Source organism: Rhinoderma darwinii, chromosome 11 (genome assembly GCF_050947455.1).
Source record: "Rhinoderma darwinii isolate aRhiDar2 chromosome 11, aRhiDar2.hap1, whole genome shotgun sequence".
NCBI lineage: Eukaryota > Metazoa > Chordata > Amphibia > Anura > Rhinodermatidae > Rhinoderma > Rhinoderma darwinii.
Window position 1 is genome coordinate 10,774,813 of NC_134697.1, and position 21,854 is coordinate 10,796,666.

The 21,854-nt window shown below is 41.1% G+C and overlaps 1 protein-coding gene across 1 annotated transcript in view; it reads right to left on the minus strand.

Moving 5' to 3' along the window:
* Window positions 1-9,852: 9,852 nt before the first annotated feature.
* The window catches only part of LOC142663865 (alpha-2-macroglobulin-like protein 1), a 61,869-nt gene continuing 49,867 nt past the window's right edge, over window positions 9,853-21,854 (minus strand). Inside the window, exons 25-32 of the mRNA XM_075842697.1 lie at window positions 20,986-21,148; window positions 19,502-19,698; window positions 19,202-19,417; window positions 18,347-18,462; window positions 16,543-16,633; window positions 12,147-12,215; window positions 10,825-10,927; window positions 9,853-10,184 (exon numbers count right to left, since the gene is read on the minus strand). Coding sequence (XP_075698812.1) covers window positions 10,150-10,184; window positions 10,825-10,927; window positions 12,147-12,215; window positions 16,543-16,633; window positions 18,347-18,462; window positions 19,202-19,417; window positions 19,502-19,698; window positions 20,986-21,148 — 990 coding nt within the window. The 3' untranslated portion in view covers window positions 9,853-10,149. The remainder of the gene's footprint in view (window positions 10,185-10,824; window positions 10,928-12,146; window positions 12,216-16,542; window positions 16,634-18,346; window positions 18,463-19,201; window positions 19,418-19,501; window positions 19,699-20,985; window positions 21,149-21,854) is intronic.

The window sequence follows — 21,854 nt, forward strand, 5'->3', positions numbered from 1 at the left end:
TGAAGAAGATTTGTGAATAATTTGATGAAGATTAGTGATTCATAAATTAATGTAAGAATTGCATAGCTGCAGCAGCCCTCACTTACAGCAATGGCTGCCTGTCTAACTAACACACTGACACTGACTGACTCCTCACTTTCTATCAAATGATTGTAATCTTAACCATCTATTCTCTTCACCTCACTATGAAACTCACTCATTGACACTATTCCATTATCTGTATTCTGTGTATTACTATCTCTCACTCTCTCTCTCTCTCTCTCTCTCTCTCTCTGTCTCTCACGTACTCTCTCTGCTCTATCTGTATTCTGTGTAATACTATATCTCACTCTCTGTCTGACGTCCTCGCTCTCCTTTCTGTATCCCACAAAGCAGCAGCATTTCAGTGTTGGGCTGTTTATAGTGACTATGACTTATATGACTTTCATTAGTAACTCACACTTTTACCCCACATGATTGACTGTGCTAGAGGGAGGGCTGCCTGCAATGCATTATGGGGAAGCCCACTGGGACGTGTGATCCTTCTTCTCTATCTTCTTGATGATTTGACCCAGTTGTCTCACCATCACAATTTGTACCTTGTCAAAATCGTTTCTATCCTTACACTTGCCCATTTTTTCTGCTTCTAACACATCAACTTCAAGAACTGAATGATCTCCCGATTATATCCCACCCCATGACTGTCACCATTGTAATGGAGATGAGCGGCTTATTCCCATCTCCCTATCAAAATAAGCTTGTTTGGCCAACAGGAATCTACAGTATATGAGCTCCATAAAGGTCTGAATCCAGGCTGGATTGTCTGGTAGAAGCAGTCGTGGGTATATTTTTTGCCCCATGACCTTTTTTCTGTTTTTAAATGGTCTATAAGTTGCTGTTTTTATAGTAATTTTGTACTTTTGGTTAAAAAATTAAGCCTCTGAAAGAAAGTGAAATTGTTGTAAGATTGTGATGTAGGGAATTATCAATCTGACTGTACGACAGAGGGGAACTTTACAGCTCCAGTTCCAATTTATCTTTTTGGATTTTTCTTCTTTTAAAACTTAACTTTTTTATTATTTTAAAAGGAAAAACCCAGCAATGATCATCTCATTAGCACCACCTATAGTTTACCATCAGAAACACAGAAGTACAAATAACAAGCTTCATTCACGGAAACACTTTATTGCTAGTTTTTTAGTTTTGCTTTATTTTTTTGTCATTAGCACAAAATATACAAAACAAGTCTCTAGATAAATTATTTCTGAGCATTTGCGGACAGAAATTTAAATGACATTACGCACCCCACAAATCAAATGACCATTACAGCATTTATCTCTCAACTGCCTTATTAAAATGAATACAGCAGTACGTTTGGCTTTTTTTAATATCTAATAAAAATTCAGCAAAGTTTTTTCTGATAAAATGTTTCATGTAAAAGAGACACATCTTCTGCTCACCTTAACTCCTAATCCTCGGCACTTCAACTAACTGATGTCTGGCCCTAGAAGTTCCTGACTGCTCAATCGTATTCATACTATTCCTCTACCCATAAAACATTATCTAGGATTGAACTGGCTATGATGTCCAGGGACTTCCTGCCTATGGTCACTTCTATTGAATTTACTCCGAGGGGTATCTCAGGCCACTCGACTCTCCTACTGACATTTTTGTGTGGACATCCATCTGACTCTGGAGACTCCACCCGGCATGGCTTACCTCTCCTGAGATCGCCTCTGAGGTCTCGTCCTCTCGTACTACATACTGGGAAAATAATTCCTCTCATTCAGATCCTCTAGTTGTATGGAATGTATATAAAGCCACTCTCAGAGGAGAATTTGCTGCTGGGATAACGAAATACAGAAAGGTGGCCAAGTAGCGGAAGAGGTTTCTTGTGGGAGAGATCCAGAGGGCCGAGCGTGAATATATGTCAAATCCTCAAGCATGTGCCAGGGCTCGATGGGTCGGGGGTTCAAAGGGAAGTACTCACCCTACATACAGAGCAGACTAAAAAATCTATGTTGTCTACTGAGGCATCCATATTTGAATTTGGAATGGTAAGCTGTTAGCATATCTTTCGAGGGCAGAGCGTCCGTGCACTTCTAGCCCATCTATTTTCTCACCGGAGGGTTGTCTATGTAATGCACCAAAGGATATAAATAAGGTGTTTCATGATTTTTATGTTGCATTATACAATTCACGGTGTCATGTCCCTCCGGGTGATATAGAATGCTTCTTAAATTCACTCCCCTTATGGCGGTTGTCCGATGCACAGGCGACTGAATTAGATTGCCCAATCAGGGACGATGAAATAGCAACTGCTATTCAGTTGCTGACGACGGGAAAGATTCCTGGTCTTGATGAACTGGGGGAGCATGGTATAAGGCTAATTGTGAAGTTCTGACTCCTCGGCTTCTGGATACATACTCCAATGCCCTTGAGCTGGGTAGTTTGCGTGCCCCCATGTGTGAGGATCTTATTGTGGTGTTATTGAAGCCAGGGAAGGACCCTACTCTCCCGGACACATATCGTCCTATATCACTTATTAACTCAAACGTTAAAATATTGGCCAAAATTCTAGCCACTAGATTGAAGAAGGTTATCTTGTCCCTAGTTTATCCTGATAAAACTGGCTTCATGCCTGGTAAGGGCACAGATATTAATATACATAGATTATTTTTGAACATTGATGCTGCAAAGAATGATATTTCTCCAGGTTTTGTTCTTTCTCTAGACACATACAAGGCTTTTGACTCGGTTGAGTGGGAGTATATCTGGATACTTTTCTCCCGTTTGAATTTTGGTCGTAGATTCACCGCTCTTGTACGACTATTATATGAGGAGCCCAGGGCCAGGGTAAGAACGAATCTGGACATTTCCGATTCCTTCTCCCTGGGAAGGCATAACCGACCGGGATGCCCGCTCTCTCCTGTGTTATTTGCCCTCGCAATAGAACCTCTGGCAGTGGCCATACGCCAGTCTCCCTCTATACAGCGTATCTTGCGAGGCCATATTGCTGAAAAAATATCCTTATACGCAGATAATACATTGGTGTACCTGGCGGATGATGGTCCTTCCCTGGCTTCTCTATTGCAACTAATTGATAAGTTTGGGGTCTTTTCGGGATTATCGGTAAATTGGTCTAAATCGGTTATGTTTCCACTCTCAACTGGATATACCTCCCGACACAGTCTTCCAGTGCCAGTACAAATAGTTTCACAATTTACTTACTCTCCCTTAATCTGCTGAAATTCAACTGAACACTTGGGAAAACCTTCCTCTCTCTTTGTATGGTAGGATTAATCTTTTTAAAATGATTTACCTACCCGAGTTTTTGTACTTATTTCATGCCTGCCCAATTATAATACCTAAGCAGTTCTTTGGACATTTAGATGGCATTCTACAATCTTGATACTGGCAGGGTGGTGTACCCTGGTTCGGTATTAGTTTATTGCAAGCACCTAGGCATATGGGGGGAATGGCGGCACCTAATCTGTATTTATACTACTTAGCGTCGCAGTTAGCGCTTGCATGGTGTTGGATAGATATAGACCTGAGTAATGCCACCACCACACTGGCAGGCGCACTTATGAATTCTTATGAGAGTCTTACGAATCACCTTTATAGATTTAAAACCCCCATGTCATGCGCCGCTCCCGTTCCAGACAGTGGCTGGAGCCTGGAAGCCTGCACATGTCCAGGTGGAAATCAATACGTCCTCCCCTATGGAACAATCCTTGGTCACTCCATCTTGAGTCTCTGTCTGGAGCGGTATTGTGGTCAGGGGTGGGGGACAAGTTTCTAGGGCAATTATACTCTGCGGACTCTGACTTTGTGACTTTTTCTGGGGATCGATATAACATTTCAGGGAAAGCCTTTTTCCATTATCTTCAGTTACGTCATGCTTGTACCGCCCAATTTGTCTTGACCGGACCTCTGTTGGGCTTCTCCAGGCCTGCCGAAGGTCCTCACACAGAACTATGCTCTATTCGACAGGGCATGGATGTGTTGGAAGAGGGATATCCCTGACTTGGAGGAGGAGGAGGAGTGGAGGGAAGTACAGCTCATTCTTTGATTTAGTTATAAGTGCTAGAGATTTCCTGATACAGTCACGTTTTTTTGCACCGAATATATTATACACCGGTCAGACTCCGGAGAATTGCAGCTTTTGCTTCAGATAGCTGTTGTAGGTGTCATTCTTGCACTTATCTGCATTGCATGTGGTAATGTCCCAGGATTCTTCCCTCTTGGTCGGAGGTACTGGAGTTCATTCATGTCCACTTTGAGTTCCCTCGACTCCTTACCCCCCAAATGTATCTATTGAGCATTATGAGTTATGTTGTACAGGGCTATTATGATAAAATATTCTTTTGATTTGTTCTATTTTCTGCTAGAAAGGCTATGATTATGGCTTGGAAAGCCAGAGTGCGTCTAAATCCTGTACAGTGGATGAAACTGGTGAACAAATATGTACCTATGTATCAGAAGTTATATTTCAATCGAAACTGCCCTAATAAATTTAGTGAAATCTGGTGCAGATGGTTGGAGACCTCAGAAACGGCAGTCTAATTGTGCATGCAATGTTGGTAAGGAGGGCGGGAGGGGTTGGGGATATCGGGGAGCTTGAATGACTGTTGTGTGAATGTGTGTTTCCTTATCGCCTGACAATGGATCTTGGCACATTATTTATCCTATTTTTTTGATACGTATGCCTCAATTTGATATTCTGTTTTCGAATGGAAATTGTTGTTGTAATATAGGCATTGGTGACTGATTTATTGCTGATAAGTGTTAATTGCACCTTTTCTGTTCTTGTTTTTGTAATACAAAAATTTAAAATAAAGCCTTTAAAAAAAAAAGAAAAAGAGACCTCTAAAATAAAGCGTTCTGGTGCAGCACGTCATCACTGCTGACATGTAACAAGTGGGCTTGCTAGTTAGAGAGGTTGTTTTAAAGTTGGGGAGAGTGGGGAGATTCTAGTCGGAGAGGTGTTAGTGTTGGAGGGTCGGAGAGGAGGTGTGGGGGGATTAAGTCAGGGTTTTGGCGGGATTGTGGCATGCAATATTTTGTAATAGTGATCCCCATCTAGGGAAGAGTGTATGGAGGGGCAGCATGTGCTTTACTGTTTTTTTGCCTGCACATAATAGAGACCATGGAAGTCTATATTACAAGTATGTCCATTCCTCCCGTCAAGAACAAACTAAACTTTTCTGGTGCGAAATTCAAATTCCACATGGTGTCACTCCGGTCTTGTCTACAGATGACAGAGCAGTTTGTATTCTGTTAATGTGATTTACACCCTGATTCGATATAATATTACAGCTAGAGACAGGTGAAGTAAATAACAATGATTATCTCATTACAATGGCGTCTGACAGGATGGGGATATATCAGGATCAAGTGAACGTTTAGTTCTTGAAGTTAATGTGTTGGAAGCAGGGAATTTGGCAAGCAAAAGGATCTGAGCGTCTTTGGCAAGGGCCAAATTGTGATGACTAGATGACTGGGTCAGATAATCTTCAATACAGCCGGTCTTGTGGGGTGTTCTCGGTATGCAGTAATTAGTACCTACCAAAAGTGCTCCAAGGAAGGACAACTGGGGACAACAGGGTCATGGACACACAAGGCTCACTGATGCGTGTGCAGAATTAAGGCTAGTCCGATCCCACAGTAGAGCTGCTATACATGTTCATACATACTGTACTGCTACGCATAGCAACAGATACAGGTCTTTCAGGCAATGATATATATATATATATATATATATATATATATATGCTTGTGATGGCACTCTATATCAGGGTTGTTTAAAGAGACGACCCGTTTAAGCCCCATCTAGTTTTTATGTTGTCTTGGAATTGGCAATGTAATAAGGATTGTGCTACACTGCAGGGAGGCAACATCAGGGTGGCTGAGACAAAGTAATTAAATCCACATTGAGGGGTCCAGAATAGAAATGAGCGAATCCATTCTACACAAATCAAATTTGTTACGAATTTCCAAAAAGTTTCCGATGTTGGTAGATCCGTAACTTTTGGGATTTGTCCCACACAAATCGCTCAAAATTTTGCAGATTAGAGAAATACAAGTAGATCGAGAAGAAATATCACATATCCCCAGGCAGCGGCCCTGCGGGCTTTCCCATAATGTTTTTCAGGCAGTCCTGACTCTAGCACAGCCAATCATGAGGGGTATAGGTGTGACTCATTGATGACTCAATGGATAGAGTCATAAGAGTCATAGTCACTATAACCAGGAAATGCTGCTGCTTTATGGGGAGAGAGGAGAGAGAGGATGTCAGACAAAGTGTGAGAGATAGTACAACACAGAATATAGAGGGGAGAGAGGACATCAGACAGAAAGTAAGCGATAGTACAACACATAAAGAGAGAGAAGAGAATAGTTAGATTTACAATAATTAGAGAGATCGATTTTAAAGAGAGACAGGAGTCAGTCAGTGTCAGTGTGTAAGTTAGAAAGGCAGCCATTGCTGTGAGTGAGTGCTGCTGCAGCTATACAATCCAACATTAATTTGTGAATCACCAATCTTCAGCACATCATTCACATATCTTCTTCAATAATGTACATCCTGGTGCGGATATCATGTCGTTGCCCTCCGAATCACATGTCACTAATTATTTTGCACATATCTAATAGTGTCATTAAAAATGTGCCTATTTTTCTACGTCAAGCATTCATCCAGCGCTGTTATACTCCAGTCTGTGTCCAAGTGAAAAATGTCTCGTTTAAATAAATGTATAAGATTTTAAATTAAATCCTGGTGTTGATATCGCGCCGCTGTTTGCTGATAGTGTCACGGACGTGATGTCACTCGTTGTTTTGCATAGACCTAATTGCCACCATAAAGGAATACGTTTTGGATTGTTTTTTCAATTTTAAAAAGTATAAAAAATCTGACAGTGCAGGGTGTTATTAAAGAGGCTGTTAGTTACCACCGGCCGCCATCCGTTTACCCATAGCCATACACTGTATCTCATAACTATATCTCTCATATATCATCATAGCTATCTCATTTTAATAAGACTAATTATCTTCCTTGGAACGAGTATCCAATAATCTGGAATTTTATTAATCTGGCACATAGTAATTCATGTTATCTATAGAGGCTGCCCTCGTCTCTCGGTAGTTATGAATTCTCTCCTAGGGGCTGTTCCGAGCCTTCGTCAGTGAATTGATACAATGCCTACAATATCTTTAACATTATTTCTCTGTTCTGCTCTGTACATTGACTAAATTATAATAAATCATCAGGGATCTCATTTCTCATTTGCAGTCTACTCCTTCAGTGTCAGACCGTTGTAAGGCTCTATTCACATGGAGTTTTTTTGCCAACAGAAAAAAATCTGCCTCAGAATTACTTCAGGAATTTTGAACTGCCTGCGCTTTTTTCTACGTTTTTCGCGGCATTTTCCGCCTGCGGCCTTTGTAGTTAATGCAAAAACCTCAGGCGAAAAACACTCTCAGAAATGAGCGCCGCAGCTTTTTTTCTACTTCCAATTGATTGCAACAGGAGGTCAGAGGCGGAAACCGCGGCACGAAATGACATACTGCTTTATTTTTGGCCAAGAAGAAAAACGCCTCTGCCTCCCTATGAAATCAAAGGGGGCGATTTTGGAAGTTTTTTGGGTCTGATTCAGACTCGGTTTCGGCGTCAAAAAATCTGTGTTAACTGACCCTAAATATTTGATGTATATACTTGGTAGGGAAGAGTCATAAGCAAGATCTGTATAGATAGACCTAGTCCAACAGCCCTGAAAACTTCTCCCAAAATGCTCTTAGCTTTAGCAAGTGGGGGAGGGGAGGTCTAAATATAATTACACAATTATGACATCATTATATCTTCATTAGAACAGGAAACATGGGGGCAACAAAATACACTATCCAACATGCTTTATGGTAGGAGCCACACATCCAGGCGTCATCTACTCACAACCCGTACATCTCCGATACGGTGGTTGGAACTAAAATTGGCAAATTTGAACACATCAGTCCTATGAACGGATTTCCTTTGGTCTGATGTCCACTGCCTGTGTTCAATGGCCAAAACAAGTCTCTTCTTATTTCTTTCCTTCAGTCGAAGATTCTATGCAGTAAATCTACCGTGAAGGTCTGATTCATCTCCTCCGACCGGTTAATGGTGGAATGTGTTTTCTTCTTGAACTCACTGAACTCTTTATTTGGAGACGTCAGGGTTTATTCATTTGGTGCCATCATATTGTCACCAGACCGCTGCATTTTCCTGATTGAGGCGGCACAATATGACTCCACCGTGTAAACAAAAGCCTTCGAGACAAAGCCATTTTTACATTTTTCATTTTCGTTTATCACTCCCTGCCTTCCAAGAGCCATAACTTTTTTTATTTGTCCATCAATAGAGCGGTGTGAGGGCTTATCTTTTGCGGGAGGAGTTGTAGTTTCTATTGGCAGCATTTAAAGTACCATGTAATGTACTGGGAAACTGAAAACAAATTATTAGCGGGCTGAAATTGGAAAAAACTGTGATACCTCCATTGTTTTTTGGGTTTCGTTTTTTACGTGTGGCAAAAATGACAACTTAACTTTATTCTGTGACTCAACACAATTACAGTGATACCAAATTTTTATAGTTTTTTTAAATTTTGCTACTTTAAAAAAAAAACGTTAAAAATTATTTTTTTGCTTTACCGCATTCTGAGAGCCAGAACATTCTTGTTTTTCCGTGGGTTGAGCGGTGTGTGAGGGCTGATTTTTTGCTGGACAGGCTGTCGTTTTTATCGGTACCATTTTTTGGTGCATACAGTTTTTTTTTATCACTTTTTATGACATATTTTTTTTAAAGCAAAGTTGACCAAAAAACAGTGATTTTGGCATTTTAAATATTTTACTTTTTACGCCGTTCACCGTGCACATTAAATAACGTATATTGTAATAGTTAAGACTTTTATGGATGCAGCGGTACCGATTTTGTTTACTTTTTATTTTTTACATTACTTTAGAGAAAAAAATGGGAAAAGCAGGGTTTTTTGAATGTTTAATATTTTTTATTGGAACATTAAAAAAAACTTTATTCAACTGTTTTTTACATTAGTCCCCCTAGGGGACCTGAACAAGCGATCGTTGGATCGCTTGCATGATATACTGCAATACTAATAATAGGTCTTCAAAGGAGTACAAAGATGGCAGACCTGCGGGCCTTCATCAAGGCCCCCAGGCTGCCATGACAACCATTGGCACCAGCCCCGATCACGTCTGGGGGATTAAAGGGGTTAAAGGGGTGGAATCAAAGTGATTTTCCCCTTAACCCTTAACCAGTTACATTATAATACGTTAAGTGGTTATTAATCAATTTCTGAGGCTAATTACTAATTAAACGGATTTTATGTTTTGGACAATCCCTACTTGTTAGAAGGGTCCCATGACAATAAGCAGTTCACAAAGTGTTTCCTTCCTGAGACCCCCAGGGATCAGCTGTAACCGATGGGGGAACCTGGAAGTAAGTGTTCAATTTCCCTGCAGCGCCACCACAAGAGAAATGAGGAATTACAAAGTGTCCATTCATATCAATGTGTTGTCTGTGTAATACAGGACAGGACAGGTCCTCCAGAGGGAGAGACGCTCTTCGTAACCGATCTCCACTCTGACCAAGAGATGAAGATCCTGAACACCAAATAGGGTATATGAAAATGGCTTTCCTAAACTGATCAACCCCTTTAACTTTTCCTGTGAGGCGGAGATAACGCTTGCTGTGCCTTTCTTGGGCAATCCCCAAGACAGCCTGTCCATGATTGTTATGGTTTTGACAACTGCACTTGGATTGCCCAGTATCCCTAGGATAATACTATCCTGCCAGAGTCAAGGAAGTGTTGGTATATGGACACACAAAGAAAAAAGAGGTCTTTGGTACGCAGATAGGATACTTAATGCAGATTCTAGACTCTAGATTAGTCATTAACTATGAATTATCAACTTCTGGATTTCCAGTAAAAATGCAGTTTTAATTCAATACTATGACAATGAGGTCCCTCACATTAGTCATTAGTCCTGGTACAAATATTAAGCTCATGGATTGAGGTTTGAATCACCGCTACAGTCCTAGTCATGATGCAGGCGTTCCCAGTCACTGCAATAGTGTCCTATAAAATCCATGGAGTGAAGTTTTGTAGATTCTTACTAGCAGACATTATATGTAGTTGCACCATTTTCCTCTGTAGTAGAAAGAAAAGAAAAAACTCAAACAGTGAACAAAATACACACAAATATAAATATAATAGCAGCACAATATTATACAGCTTCACTTTTAGGGACCAAGGTCTTTGGGAGTATGGAATTTAGCTAGTTACATATTCTGTTTTCCCAAAGACCCTCTCGGCCACATGACAATCCTTCCTGCTAAGAAACAGAACCCTAATGGGTCCATTTAATAGGTACAGTTGCACCTAAAATTGCGTTTAGATCTTTCGACATTTTTTGAACTTATTCCTTCACCTTTTCCCCCTTGTCTTGTTTGTTTTCTTTTTTCCTAAAGCTGCACGATTTCTTGTGATGTCTTTTGTAATGCTTCCAGTTGCCCGAGTGTGAAAAACCTAAGCAATATGTGTACGGGGGAGTCTCCTATGCAATAAATAGAATTTCCTGTGACCACAGGTAACAAGTACAGGTCATCAAATGTGGTCACCCAGACAGGAAACGGAGTGGTTGCTCGGCAACTCGAACTATCTCAGCCTTAAAAATACACTAAAAGGGGGTAATGTGAGGTCTACAAGACGTGAATTGATAGATATCTGGCTCATGGGATTTCCAGTTGTCACATTAACCTCATGATGCGTGTTCAGGTCTCCTTCTTACCTGTCTGATAATAGTCGTATACTTTTATATTCGCTGGTTTTAGGTCATGGACCTCAGTCTCTTGCTTTAATTGAATGACGTATTCTTTTGGTGTATGATCCAGCTGAAGTAGGATGAAGAGAATCAATACAATGTAATAATCAGTTCATAAAGAATGAGAAGGTATCGTGACAAACTTCTGGACAACCCCTGCTGAGGGCACCAAGAAAACTAGCTATAAGGGAAATAGTCTAAAAAAACAACTCAATCTCACCGAAGACCTGTTGCAGAGTAAGGGGCCCACATACCTTTTATGTACAGGTGCCCAACTCTGTCTTCGGCCTCTGACCACCAGCATGTACTAGAACTTCAGCTCAGCCCCATTCAATCATACTCCTCTCCTGAAATACTCGAATGGCCATAAACATGAGAATATGACGGCCAAACCTGGTGATTTTGGCTAATTTGTCTGTTATCTAATGTGTATGGGCGACTCCCAACCCTCCCACGATAGCAGATATTGGGGGAAAGAAAGATCAGGTCTGTTGAAATCCAAAATGGATTTCAAAATGTCCGATTCTTTGTTATCGCAGAAGATAAGCCACTGCCTAGAGGGGTCTGGCGGCGGCTTATCGCTCACCCCATTGAACTATAGGTTTGGCCAACAGCCATCTAGCGTGTATCGGCACCTTTAGATCCTGCTCCTTCCACTATTTTACTCTGTCTGTGGCCTAGCCCAAGGCCAGCACACTACTCTCCTGAAATACTCTGTGCAGATGTAGACCCTGCTTATTCTCCTCTCACTATGTGGCTTACCAATTGTCTCTATTCTTTTACAAGGTCAGAACAATTTTAAAAGCCATTTCTGTTGGTTTTAGTCGCCCTCAGGGGCATAACTATAAGGGGTGCAGAGGTAGATTTTAGCCGCTCGTTAAAAAAACAAAACAAGCGGCATGTCCTTTTTTGCCGTCGGTCCACCTCTGACCTCCTATTAAAATCAATGGTAGGCAGGAAAAACCTGCAGCGCTCATTTCCGAGTGTTTGTCGCAGCAGTTTTTTGCCCGCAGTCCTTGCATTAACTTCAATGGCTATGGCCGAAAAACGCTGTGAAAAACACAGCTAAAACCCCGGCAAAATAGTGAAGGCAGGTCAAAATCTGCCTCAAAATTCCTGAAGGAATTCTGAGGCAGATTTTTTATGCCTGCAAAAAACTCTGTGTGAACGGGGCCTTAGTATTCTGTAACAGGCCATGTACTCTATTTCCTGGAAAACCAACACAACTAAATAAATCATTTTATTTTGCTATTAAATCAGTTCCCACAAGACATGAGGTTCCCGCTCACCTCGTCTAGATAAATAGTAAGAGAATCCGTCTTGATGTTCACTTTCTTGACGAAAGGCATTTTCTGCAGCTGTAAAAACAATGAAGATTGAAATGTATTATTTTAGGTATTTTGGTTGCTTCTTATTCTTTATACCAGGTGTCTCCAACTACCGGGTCTCCAGTTCCTGTCAGAGCATGCTGGGAGTTGTAGTTTGCAACATCTAAAGAGGTAGGTGACCATTGTGAAAGCTCTATTCAGCAGAACATGATGGGTGCTGGATTGCCAGAATTTGGGGATTTATATGGGTATAAAAGTTTTATTAAAAAATCTGTCGTCATGACAGGTCAGCTAATAACCTTCTAAAGAATGTATCATAAGCCCAACTATATGACGAAAAGTATGTGGACGCCCCTCCTGGTTATTGAGTTCAGGAGCATCAGTCACACCTATTGCAAACAAGAGCATAAAATCAACCCCAAAGTCATGTAATCTCCATAGACAAATATTGGTAGTAGTATGGGTCATACTGTAGAGCTCTGTGACTTTACATGAGTCACTGTCATAAGAAGCCACTTTTGCCGCAATTCAGTTTGTGAAATTTTTGATCTGCTAGCTCTGCCCCGGTTACCTGTAAGTGTTATTATTATCTGCTAGATCTGCCCCGGTCACCTTTAAGTGTTATTATTATCTGCTGGATCTGCCCCGGTCCCCTGTAAGTGCTATTATTATCTGCTAGATCTGCCCCAGTCACCTGTTTTATTATTATCTGCTAGATCTGCCCCGGTCACCTGTAAGTGTTATTATCTGCTAGGTCTGCCCTGGTCCCCTGTAAGTGTTATTATTATCAGCTGGATGTGCCCCGGTCATCTGTAAGTGCTATTATTATCTGCTAGATCTGCACCAGTCACCTGTGTTATTAATATCTGCTAGATCTGCCCCGGTCACCTGTAAGTGTAATTATCTGCTAGGTCTGCCCTGGTCACCTGTAAGTGTTATTATTATCTGCTAGATGTGCCCTTGTCATCTGTAAGTGCTATTATTATCTTCTGAATTTGCCTCAGGCTCTTGTAAGTGCTATTGTTATCCGATAGCTCTATCCCAGTCACCAGTAAGTGTTATTATTATTGGCTAGATCGGCCCCAGTCACCTGTAAGTGTTATTATTATCTGCTAGATCTCTCTTGATCAGTGCTGTTAGTGCTTTAATTGTGAAGTGGAAGCATCTAGGAATAACAGCTCAGCCACAAAGCAGACGATTGCTGTAGTTCATGGTGTGTAATAATCACCTATGCCCTGTTAAATCACTCACTACAGAGATCCACTCTGCCTCTGGAAGTGACATCAGCACCAGAACTGTGCGTCCAGAGCTTCATGAAATGTGTTTTCATAGTCGCTGCACAGAAGTCTAAGATCACCATGCGCAATGCCAGACTTTCTCCCCCAACATCAATGTCTGACTTCACAAATGTTCTTTGGCTGAATGGAAAGAAATTCTCACATACACACTCCAAAAAATCTTGGGATATTAAAACAAGTATAAGTCTCTATACCTGGAGAATTATTAGACATTTATGTTAAATATTTTGGTTTCCAAATTCTTAAGGGTTGGTGAACGTCCTGCAATGGCACAAAATATGCCAAAAATTGTAATTGTCAATTGGTCGCATTTGAGAATAGACACGGTGAATTAAGAAGTAAACCCTGCACCGTAAACCCTACGACAAGACATTAAGAGATAACCCCTGATTGTTCAGTAGAGGAAGTGGACAAAGGGATATTAAAAGGGTTAGAAAATCCCATCCAAAGTAGTGAAGACAGAATTATGGAAGAAGACAATATGGTAGATTGTCTTTAGGACCTACAAGTCCTTTGACGTACCAGCTACGTCAGGAGATACGCATTGAATTGCTTAACCTCTTTACACACCACGTCCACGACGTACTATTGCATTGTGGTGTGGGGCGGTGATGCTTGGAGCGGGCGGGTGTCAGCTGTGTTTTACAGCTGACACCCGAGACTAACGGGCAGGAACAGCAATTGCGCTGTTCCTGGCCATTTAACCCCTTAGATGCTGTGATCAAACACGAGAGGGGCGCCTTCTATGACAGCTCATCGACTCCCCCCCCCACAATGCGATCGGGGGCGCCAATGGTTGTCATAGCAGCCCAGGGGCCTAATGAAGGCCCCCAGGGCTGCCTTTCTTCATGCCTGGCAGGGCTTAACAGGAGCCTGTAAAAATGACAATATACTGCAATATATTAGTATTGCAGTGTATTGCACCAGCAATCTAACGATCGCTAGTTCAAGACCCCTAGAGGGACTAATGAAATGGGTAAAAAAAAAAGTTAAATAAAGTTTTTAGTAGTGTCAAAAATAAAAGTTACAAAAAAAAAACCTTTTCCCATTTTTCCTCTGAAGTAATGTAAAATTTTTTAAAAAAAACATACAAAATTGGTATCACTGCGTCCATAAAAGTCCAAACTCTAACAATATACCAGTATTTAACTCACACGGTGAACGCCATAAAAATAAACGCTAGAATCGATGTTTTTTTTAGTCACTTCATATCCCACAAAAAATTAAATAAAAAGTGATCAAAAAGTCTCTTGTAGCCCAAAATGGCACCAGCATAAACTACAGCTCCCCTGAAAGAGATAAGCCCTCATACCGCTCAATCAACGGAAAAATAAAAAAGTTCTGGCTTTCAGAATATGACGCCAAAAGCCAAATATTATTTTTAACAATTAGTCTCTTCCTTGTAAAAGTAGTAAAACATGAAAAAAAACTATATCAATTTGGTATCGCCGAAATTGTATTGACAGGTAGAATAAAGTTAACCTTTTTACTGCACGGTGAAAGCCATAGAACCGAAACCCCTCAAACGATTGAGGAATCGCTGTTTTTTTTCCTATTCAACCCCACAACAATTTTTTTTTCCAGTTTCCCAATACATTATATGGTATAAAAAACTGTGCCGTAAAAAAACTACAACTTGTGCCACAGGAAACAAACCCTCACGTGGCTATATCAACGAAAAAATAAAAGTTATGGCTTTTAAAAGGTGGGGAGAAAAAAAATTAATAAAAAAATAAAGAAAATCGCTGCATCCTGAAAGGGTTAATGCCTGAAATGCGACCAAAAGTGAGGGGGTCTTTGACATGGCTTATGGGATTGACCGGCCTCGCGGCAAAATCAGGGGGAGGTCCAGGACTTTATTGACAAGATTTCAGAGAGATAATACGAAATATAAATATAGATCTTGTACAAATTTTAGGAAGAATTGGGGCACTCCTCTATGCTGCCCATATGTGACAAATGAATCGGAACAATTGTTTAGGGCATAACTTGGTGTGTTCTTGTTAAGGGGGAACAGGGAAAAAGAGGGAGGAAGGACCAAGTTGTAAGACGGACGTTACTTCCCTAAGGCTTACTTTGTAGTATGTAACAAAAGATGCAACTGTAAGGTCTCATGCACGCAACCGCATTGGTTTTGCGGTCTGCAAAACCACGGGACCGTTGCGGTCCATCGGACCTCAAAAATTCTCTATTGTCCATCCGTGTGTCATCAGGAGGCACGGATTCACAACAATTCACCGGTATTGGTGAAACCGCAAATCTGGACCCTAAAATTACTTGTCCTGAGTTTTTGCGGTTCTAAATTTGTGGCCCCCGAACGGATCCGTGTAAACCACAATCGTGTGCATGGGCCATGCCATAGAAATTAATGTGTCTGTAGTTTATCCGCAAAAATGCGGTTAAAGGCCCTTTTTGACGCCTTTTTTTACCTCCTTCTCCAACAGGCAAAGGAAAAAACTTTTTTGCCATAAAACGCATCAAAAAAATGCGTCAAACGCCGTCTTCCATTGATTTCAAGGGTTTTTGAGGCAGAAAACACCTCAAGATAGGGCATGTCGCTTTTTTTTCCCACAGACGTTTTTTCTGCTCGTGGGAAGAAACCGCCTCCACCTCCCATTGAAATCAATGGAAGCCAATTTCGACTGTTTTTTTACGCGTTTTTTTATGAGGTTTCCGCGGCAAAAAAAGTGTCTAAAAAAACACTGTGTGAACAGGGCCAAATTGCGGCCGAAAAAGCACGGTCGTGTGAACGAGGCCTAAGTATATGTTTGATACTGAGAGGAGAGTTATAGAATTCTAAGCTATGGGCCGCAATACAAAATTTCTAATAAAATATAAAAAAATAAAAGCTTTTCTAGGGGAGCCAAACTCCATGGTTTTAGAATTGGATGTCCAACAACACATAAAGGTGTGGTGTTCAGGGGTTCACATACTTTTAGTCCTATAGTGTAAAAATAAATGGATAGCAGAGGCATTTTAAGTTACAAATGTAGAACCCATCACTTTAGCACATGGTCCAGAGTCCTTAGCAAGTGATAATCACACATTGTATTTATTACCAGTGCGCCTGTCTGATCGGATAACTGGAATCCAGAGAGAAATTCCACTTCAATAATAACCATATTAGTAACATTTCTTTTTCCAATGTATCTGCGGCAAAAGAAATGGAGAAGGGATTATTACCAAAATATCTAGTGAAAAGATTTAAGCAATTTAGAGACCTTAGTGTTAATCAAAGTAACATGATCAAATTTCATGATGAATGTTAGATAGATAGATAGATAGATAGATAGATAGATAGATAGATAGATAGATAGATAGATAGATAGATAGATGCTATTTTAAAAGGCTGTGGACTCCTTTTGCATTGAATTCTTTTTTTATATTTAAAGAGTCTCTGTCACCAGATTATAAGTGCCCTATCGCCTACATAATCTGATCGGTACTGTAATGTACATAACAGGGGTTTTTATTTTGACCAAGTGGGCGTTGTAAAGAGAAGTGTATGACACTGACCAATCAATGACCAATCAGTGGCCAATCAATGACCAATCAGCGTTATACACTTCTCTGCATTCATGTCCATTTGTACTCAGCACAGCGTGATCTCGCGAGTGTATTGAGAGTGAATAAACATCACCTCCAGCCAGGATGCGATGTCTATTCACAATCCCGACACTTCTGTAAAATTTTTGTGGGACTTAGGCTGGATTCACACGAGCACATTACGTCCGTAATGGATGGACGTATTTCGGCCGCAAGTCCCGGACCGAACACAGTGCAGGGAGCCGGGCTCCTAGCATCATAGTTATGTACGATGCCAGGAGTCCCTGCCGCTCCGTGGAACTACTGTCCCGTACTGAAAACATAATTACAGTACGGGACAGTTGTCTGGCAGTGAGGCAGGGGCTCCTAGCGTCGTACATAACTATGAGGCTAGGAACCCGGCTCCCTGCAGTGTGTTCGGTCTGGGACTTGCGGCCGAAGTACGTCCGTCCATTACGGACGTAATGTGCTCGCGTGAATCCAGCCTTACTCACACAGCACAGCGCGATCTCGCTGTGTATTCATTTACAGCGTGATCTCGCGAAATCACGCTGTACTGTGATTAAGTCCCACACAAACTTTATCGAAGTGTCGGGAGTGTGCATAGACATCGCGTCCTGGCTGGAGGTGATGTTTATTCACTCTCAAGACACTTCAGTAAAGTTAATGTGGGTGTATGTGACAGCACAGCGCGATCCCGCTGTGCTGAGTACAAATGGACATGAATGGAGGGAAGTGTATGACGCTGATTAGTCACTGATTGGTCAGCAAACTAATTAGCATAAATCTAAAATTGCTCATAACTTGCTAAAAAATGATTGGTTTTCAAAATAAAAACCACTGCTATCTACATTACAGCGCCGATCAGATTATGTAGGCGATAGGGCACTTATAATGTGGTGACAGAGCCTCTTTAAATGCAAAATTAAGCAGCTTACTAAACAGTCTTTCTTAAAAATTCTGACATATATCCAACAGATCACTGCTCCTGCCGGGTGGTCGACTGATCTGCTCCCTCTGTTCTCTCCCTCCCTTTTCTCACGGAAGCCAGATCTCACCGGCTGTAATATATCAGAGTGTAGATAGCGGGGAAAGCACAGGGGGGAATCATACATGACATACGTGTAGACAGGAAGCAGTAAAGGGATGAAGCTGTGCTGGTGCTTAAGAGCGAGTGAAGGCAGCAGCATCCTGGACGGAAGGTAGAAGCAGGTTGTAAACTGAATTAAAGGGGTCCATAGCCTTTAATATATCATTTGATTTTGTTGATTTGTAATTGAGGGGAATAAATTAAAAATGAAATCTTTCTAATATTACCTGACTGTTATGTAAAGAATCATTATTTCTTTAATATTTTTACAATTCTCAAATTTGGCAGAAATACTAAAGGCTGACTGTATTGGCACTGGCACCACGTTGTATTTTAGGACGGTCTGTTAAAAAGAAGAGTCTGAGGTTAAATAATTAATCACAAAATTAAAATAAAGTTGAAATAGAAAATAGAAAGTGTAAAACCACGAGAAATAAGTAAATATCTACCAAATAGTGCAGATGTGACATATAACATGAACTGCCATTCATGAACTCAAAAAGAGCTCTGCTCAACCACTGTGCTAGTGTGCCGCTGCAGACATTAAAATTTGCTTGTTTTTAATACAATGCTCCTTTTTGTGTTTTGCTAGTCTTGGTTTCTTTTCTTTTTTTAACTTTGGTGGTCTTTTAATCCACCATTATTGTAAATGTAATCACTTCCTAAAAAAACCTCATAAAGTAATAAGAGACCCATATATATAAAATTAGGAAAATAAAATAATTTCCTGTCTAATTAAAAAAGGACTCCCATGAAAGTTCTTATTCCTTATTTAACGTTGACTGTGGGATCCGCATCTATCGGACATTTATCCTGTGGATATGCCATAAATGTCCAAGATGGTAAAACATCTTGTATGCCGCATTCTATTTTTTTCATCTGTGACAGGTCTGAGCACTCAGATCCTCACCGATTACAAGAATAGAGGTGGCGATGGTGTATAGCCTGGCAATCTTATGCAGGGTGATCCTCATTCCCCAACAGGTAGGCACCTTATTGGGTTATATGGTGTATACTACACTGCAATACACCTATTTTATAAGCCGTATTTTCTTTCTTAGTGCTGTCCTGTAGGGAATCACCTGAATAAACACGCAGCCATCTCCTTTAACAGTCACAAGGTATGTCCCAGGAATGTATGGCAGAGGCTCCTTCTGGAGGAGAATACGATTACTTTCATCCACCTTGAACTCCTTCACAATCACATTATTGTTAGAAACCGTAATGAACAAGATTCCTTTAGAATTGAACGTTAGCTGTGTGTACTTCGCCAGTGCTTGAATAGCTACGACTGTATCCTGCGTGAGGCAGATAGAGATGCAAAAATTAATCGTATAAATGTGCGAAAGACGCAACAGCCATCAACATTACCGGTGCGTTACCTGCGTGGAGGAAAAACCGCCATAGGAATTTTGCTGTTTGGTCAACCAGCTGACAATTTGGAAGGCTTTTAGAATATCATTTGCCGGCACCACGGGGGCTGTAATTAACGCCAGCAGAACATACGAAGATAACTCAACGCTGGCCGATTCTGATCCTCCTGAAGACGGAAGAGTGTACGTCCAATTCAGTTCACCTCCTGAGTCCGAGAAAATTAAAGTGGATGTCAGAGCTACAGAAAGCATGTGACATCTTGAAGTAACCATTTTATTGATCCACTGGGGCAATGGTGAAAATTAACTAAGCAAACTGCCCCAGAATTACATCAGAAATTGTGCGGAAATTTGTAACTTTTTACAACTGCTTTCGATACTGTTGTGAAGTGCCTAGAAAACTTCTTACGGCAAAGAGGAGTTCAACACTGCAGCAAATATATAAAAGACGTGTATACATTTTTGGTGCAAAATATTGATGTATATGTACGCCGGTCATGTGTCTACTGAGTGTCTTCAAATTTGTCACGCCACAAGCACAATTTTGACAAATTTTCCCATGTATCAAACAAGACTTTTGATAAAACTCCCTCCAAAATTATTTAATATATCCTCCACATGACCAGACTACAACCTCCCCATCAATGTGAACTACCCAAAGTCATGTTCACATGTTGCAAAAGCATCTGTTGCGACAGGAAAGAAGGAGAAGCGATGATCCAGCGCATTCAAGTTTAAAATGAAACAATGTTTCAATTTTATTCCAAATCTAAAAACAGAAGATAGCTTCCAGGTACAAGGAAATTAATCGTTGATGTTGCCATGGTGAGCTGAAGGATCCCTCCTTACATTTTTTTTGTAACATCTGTTGCGACTGTGGCCTTAAATCCGCACATTTTTCTCTCTGTGTTGCAAAAATCCAGAAGGCCCCCCCATGTACATGCACACCTAGAACTGAACAAAATGTGTGCCCCCCCCCCCCCCCCTTGAAATGTTTAGTAACTTTGGAAGGGGAGAAACACATAAATAGTACTGCAATGTGTTGCGGTCTTTCAGTCGGAATTCCCTGTGGCGCCCAGGGCGGATACGCTGTGTGCTTTTGTGAACATAGCCTAAAACCGACACAGCAATGTGTGAAAACTAACAAAATACACATATTTTTTACTGCTTTCTAGCGGTGACGGTGTGACAATCTGACGCAGAATTACTGATGCATGTAATTTGGCAGCAGTTTTTGGAGGACCAATCTCCTGCTCTCTTTTCTACTAAGGGTCTATTCACGTATCTCGATCAAATCGCGGCAGAAAATTAAATATAACTGCGACACATGCATAAACCGTAACAGTTCCTGGGGAGGAAGAATAAATATCTCTTCCTTCTCACAGCATGGATGGCCTTAGCATACTCATCTGGTTGGTCACCCTGTAGTGCCATTCATGCTGCACGTGCCATCATACACAACTTAACTTTACCACAGACCCTGATAATATTACCTGAGGACACAGGGAGTAGAAACAGTCTGTCCAGAAGTGCCTGCCTGGTGACCATGTCATTGGCCAGGGCAAAAGTGTACGCCAATAGTGCCAAAGTATACGTGTTTGTCGACCCGCTGACTTTGCTTCTCAAAAAGTTGAGAGCCTGTACCACCATAGGGTCCTGGAAGATTTTGGAAATACCATATTATTGTATAACCCATGTCATACAATGCAAAAACAATACTCAATATTTTCCAACCTTTGAAGGGGAAGTGCAGGTCGAGACTTATATGTAAGCAAATACCCATTGTTAATATTTATTTTTCATCTTGGCTGCTTGTTAGCTCTGCTACCTCTTGGCACAGTTGTAACGTATGGGGACTGAATCCCCCCCCCCAAAAAAAAAGAGGGAAATAGCAATGGTCTAATATGCCTTTGGTGAGCCATTATAGCCTTGTACCTATTCATATTATGTACTGCGCCTTTAAGCGCTGCTGTCCCACTGAAATGTGTGTTGGTGCTGCTGTCTTCAAATTCCCTCCACTAGGGGGCACTTGCACAGTGGGGAATCCAGCCGCTGTCTGGTAAAGATGGCAGAAAATATGCTGCATTGGAGAAGAGGGTGGTTAATCTCACCACCAAAGACATTGTGTAAATATTTCATCCGGATGCGTTTATGACTATTTTTACTAGGTGAAATGCTTGGCTTGTTTATATGCTAAATTAAGAGTGCTGGGATGTACGGCCCGGATGCCATTTTTGGGCTGCTCTGTAGCAGGGTGATGGAACATGCAGGAGTAGTAGTACAGCAAGTACATGAAGTACAGCGGTCACATGATGAAGAGTCGTATCGTCATCATAAAAGACTGTGCAACTAGACTTCTGGT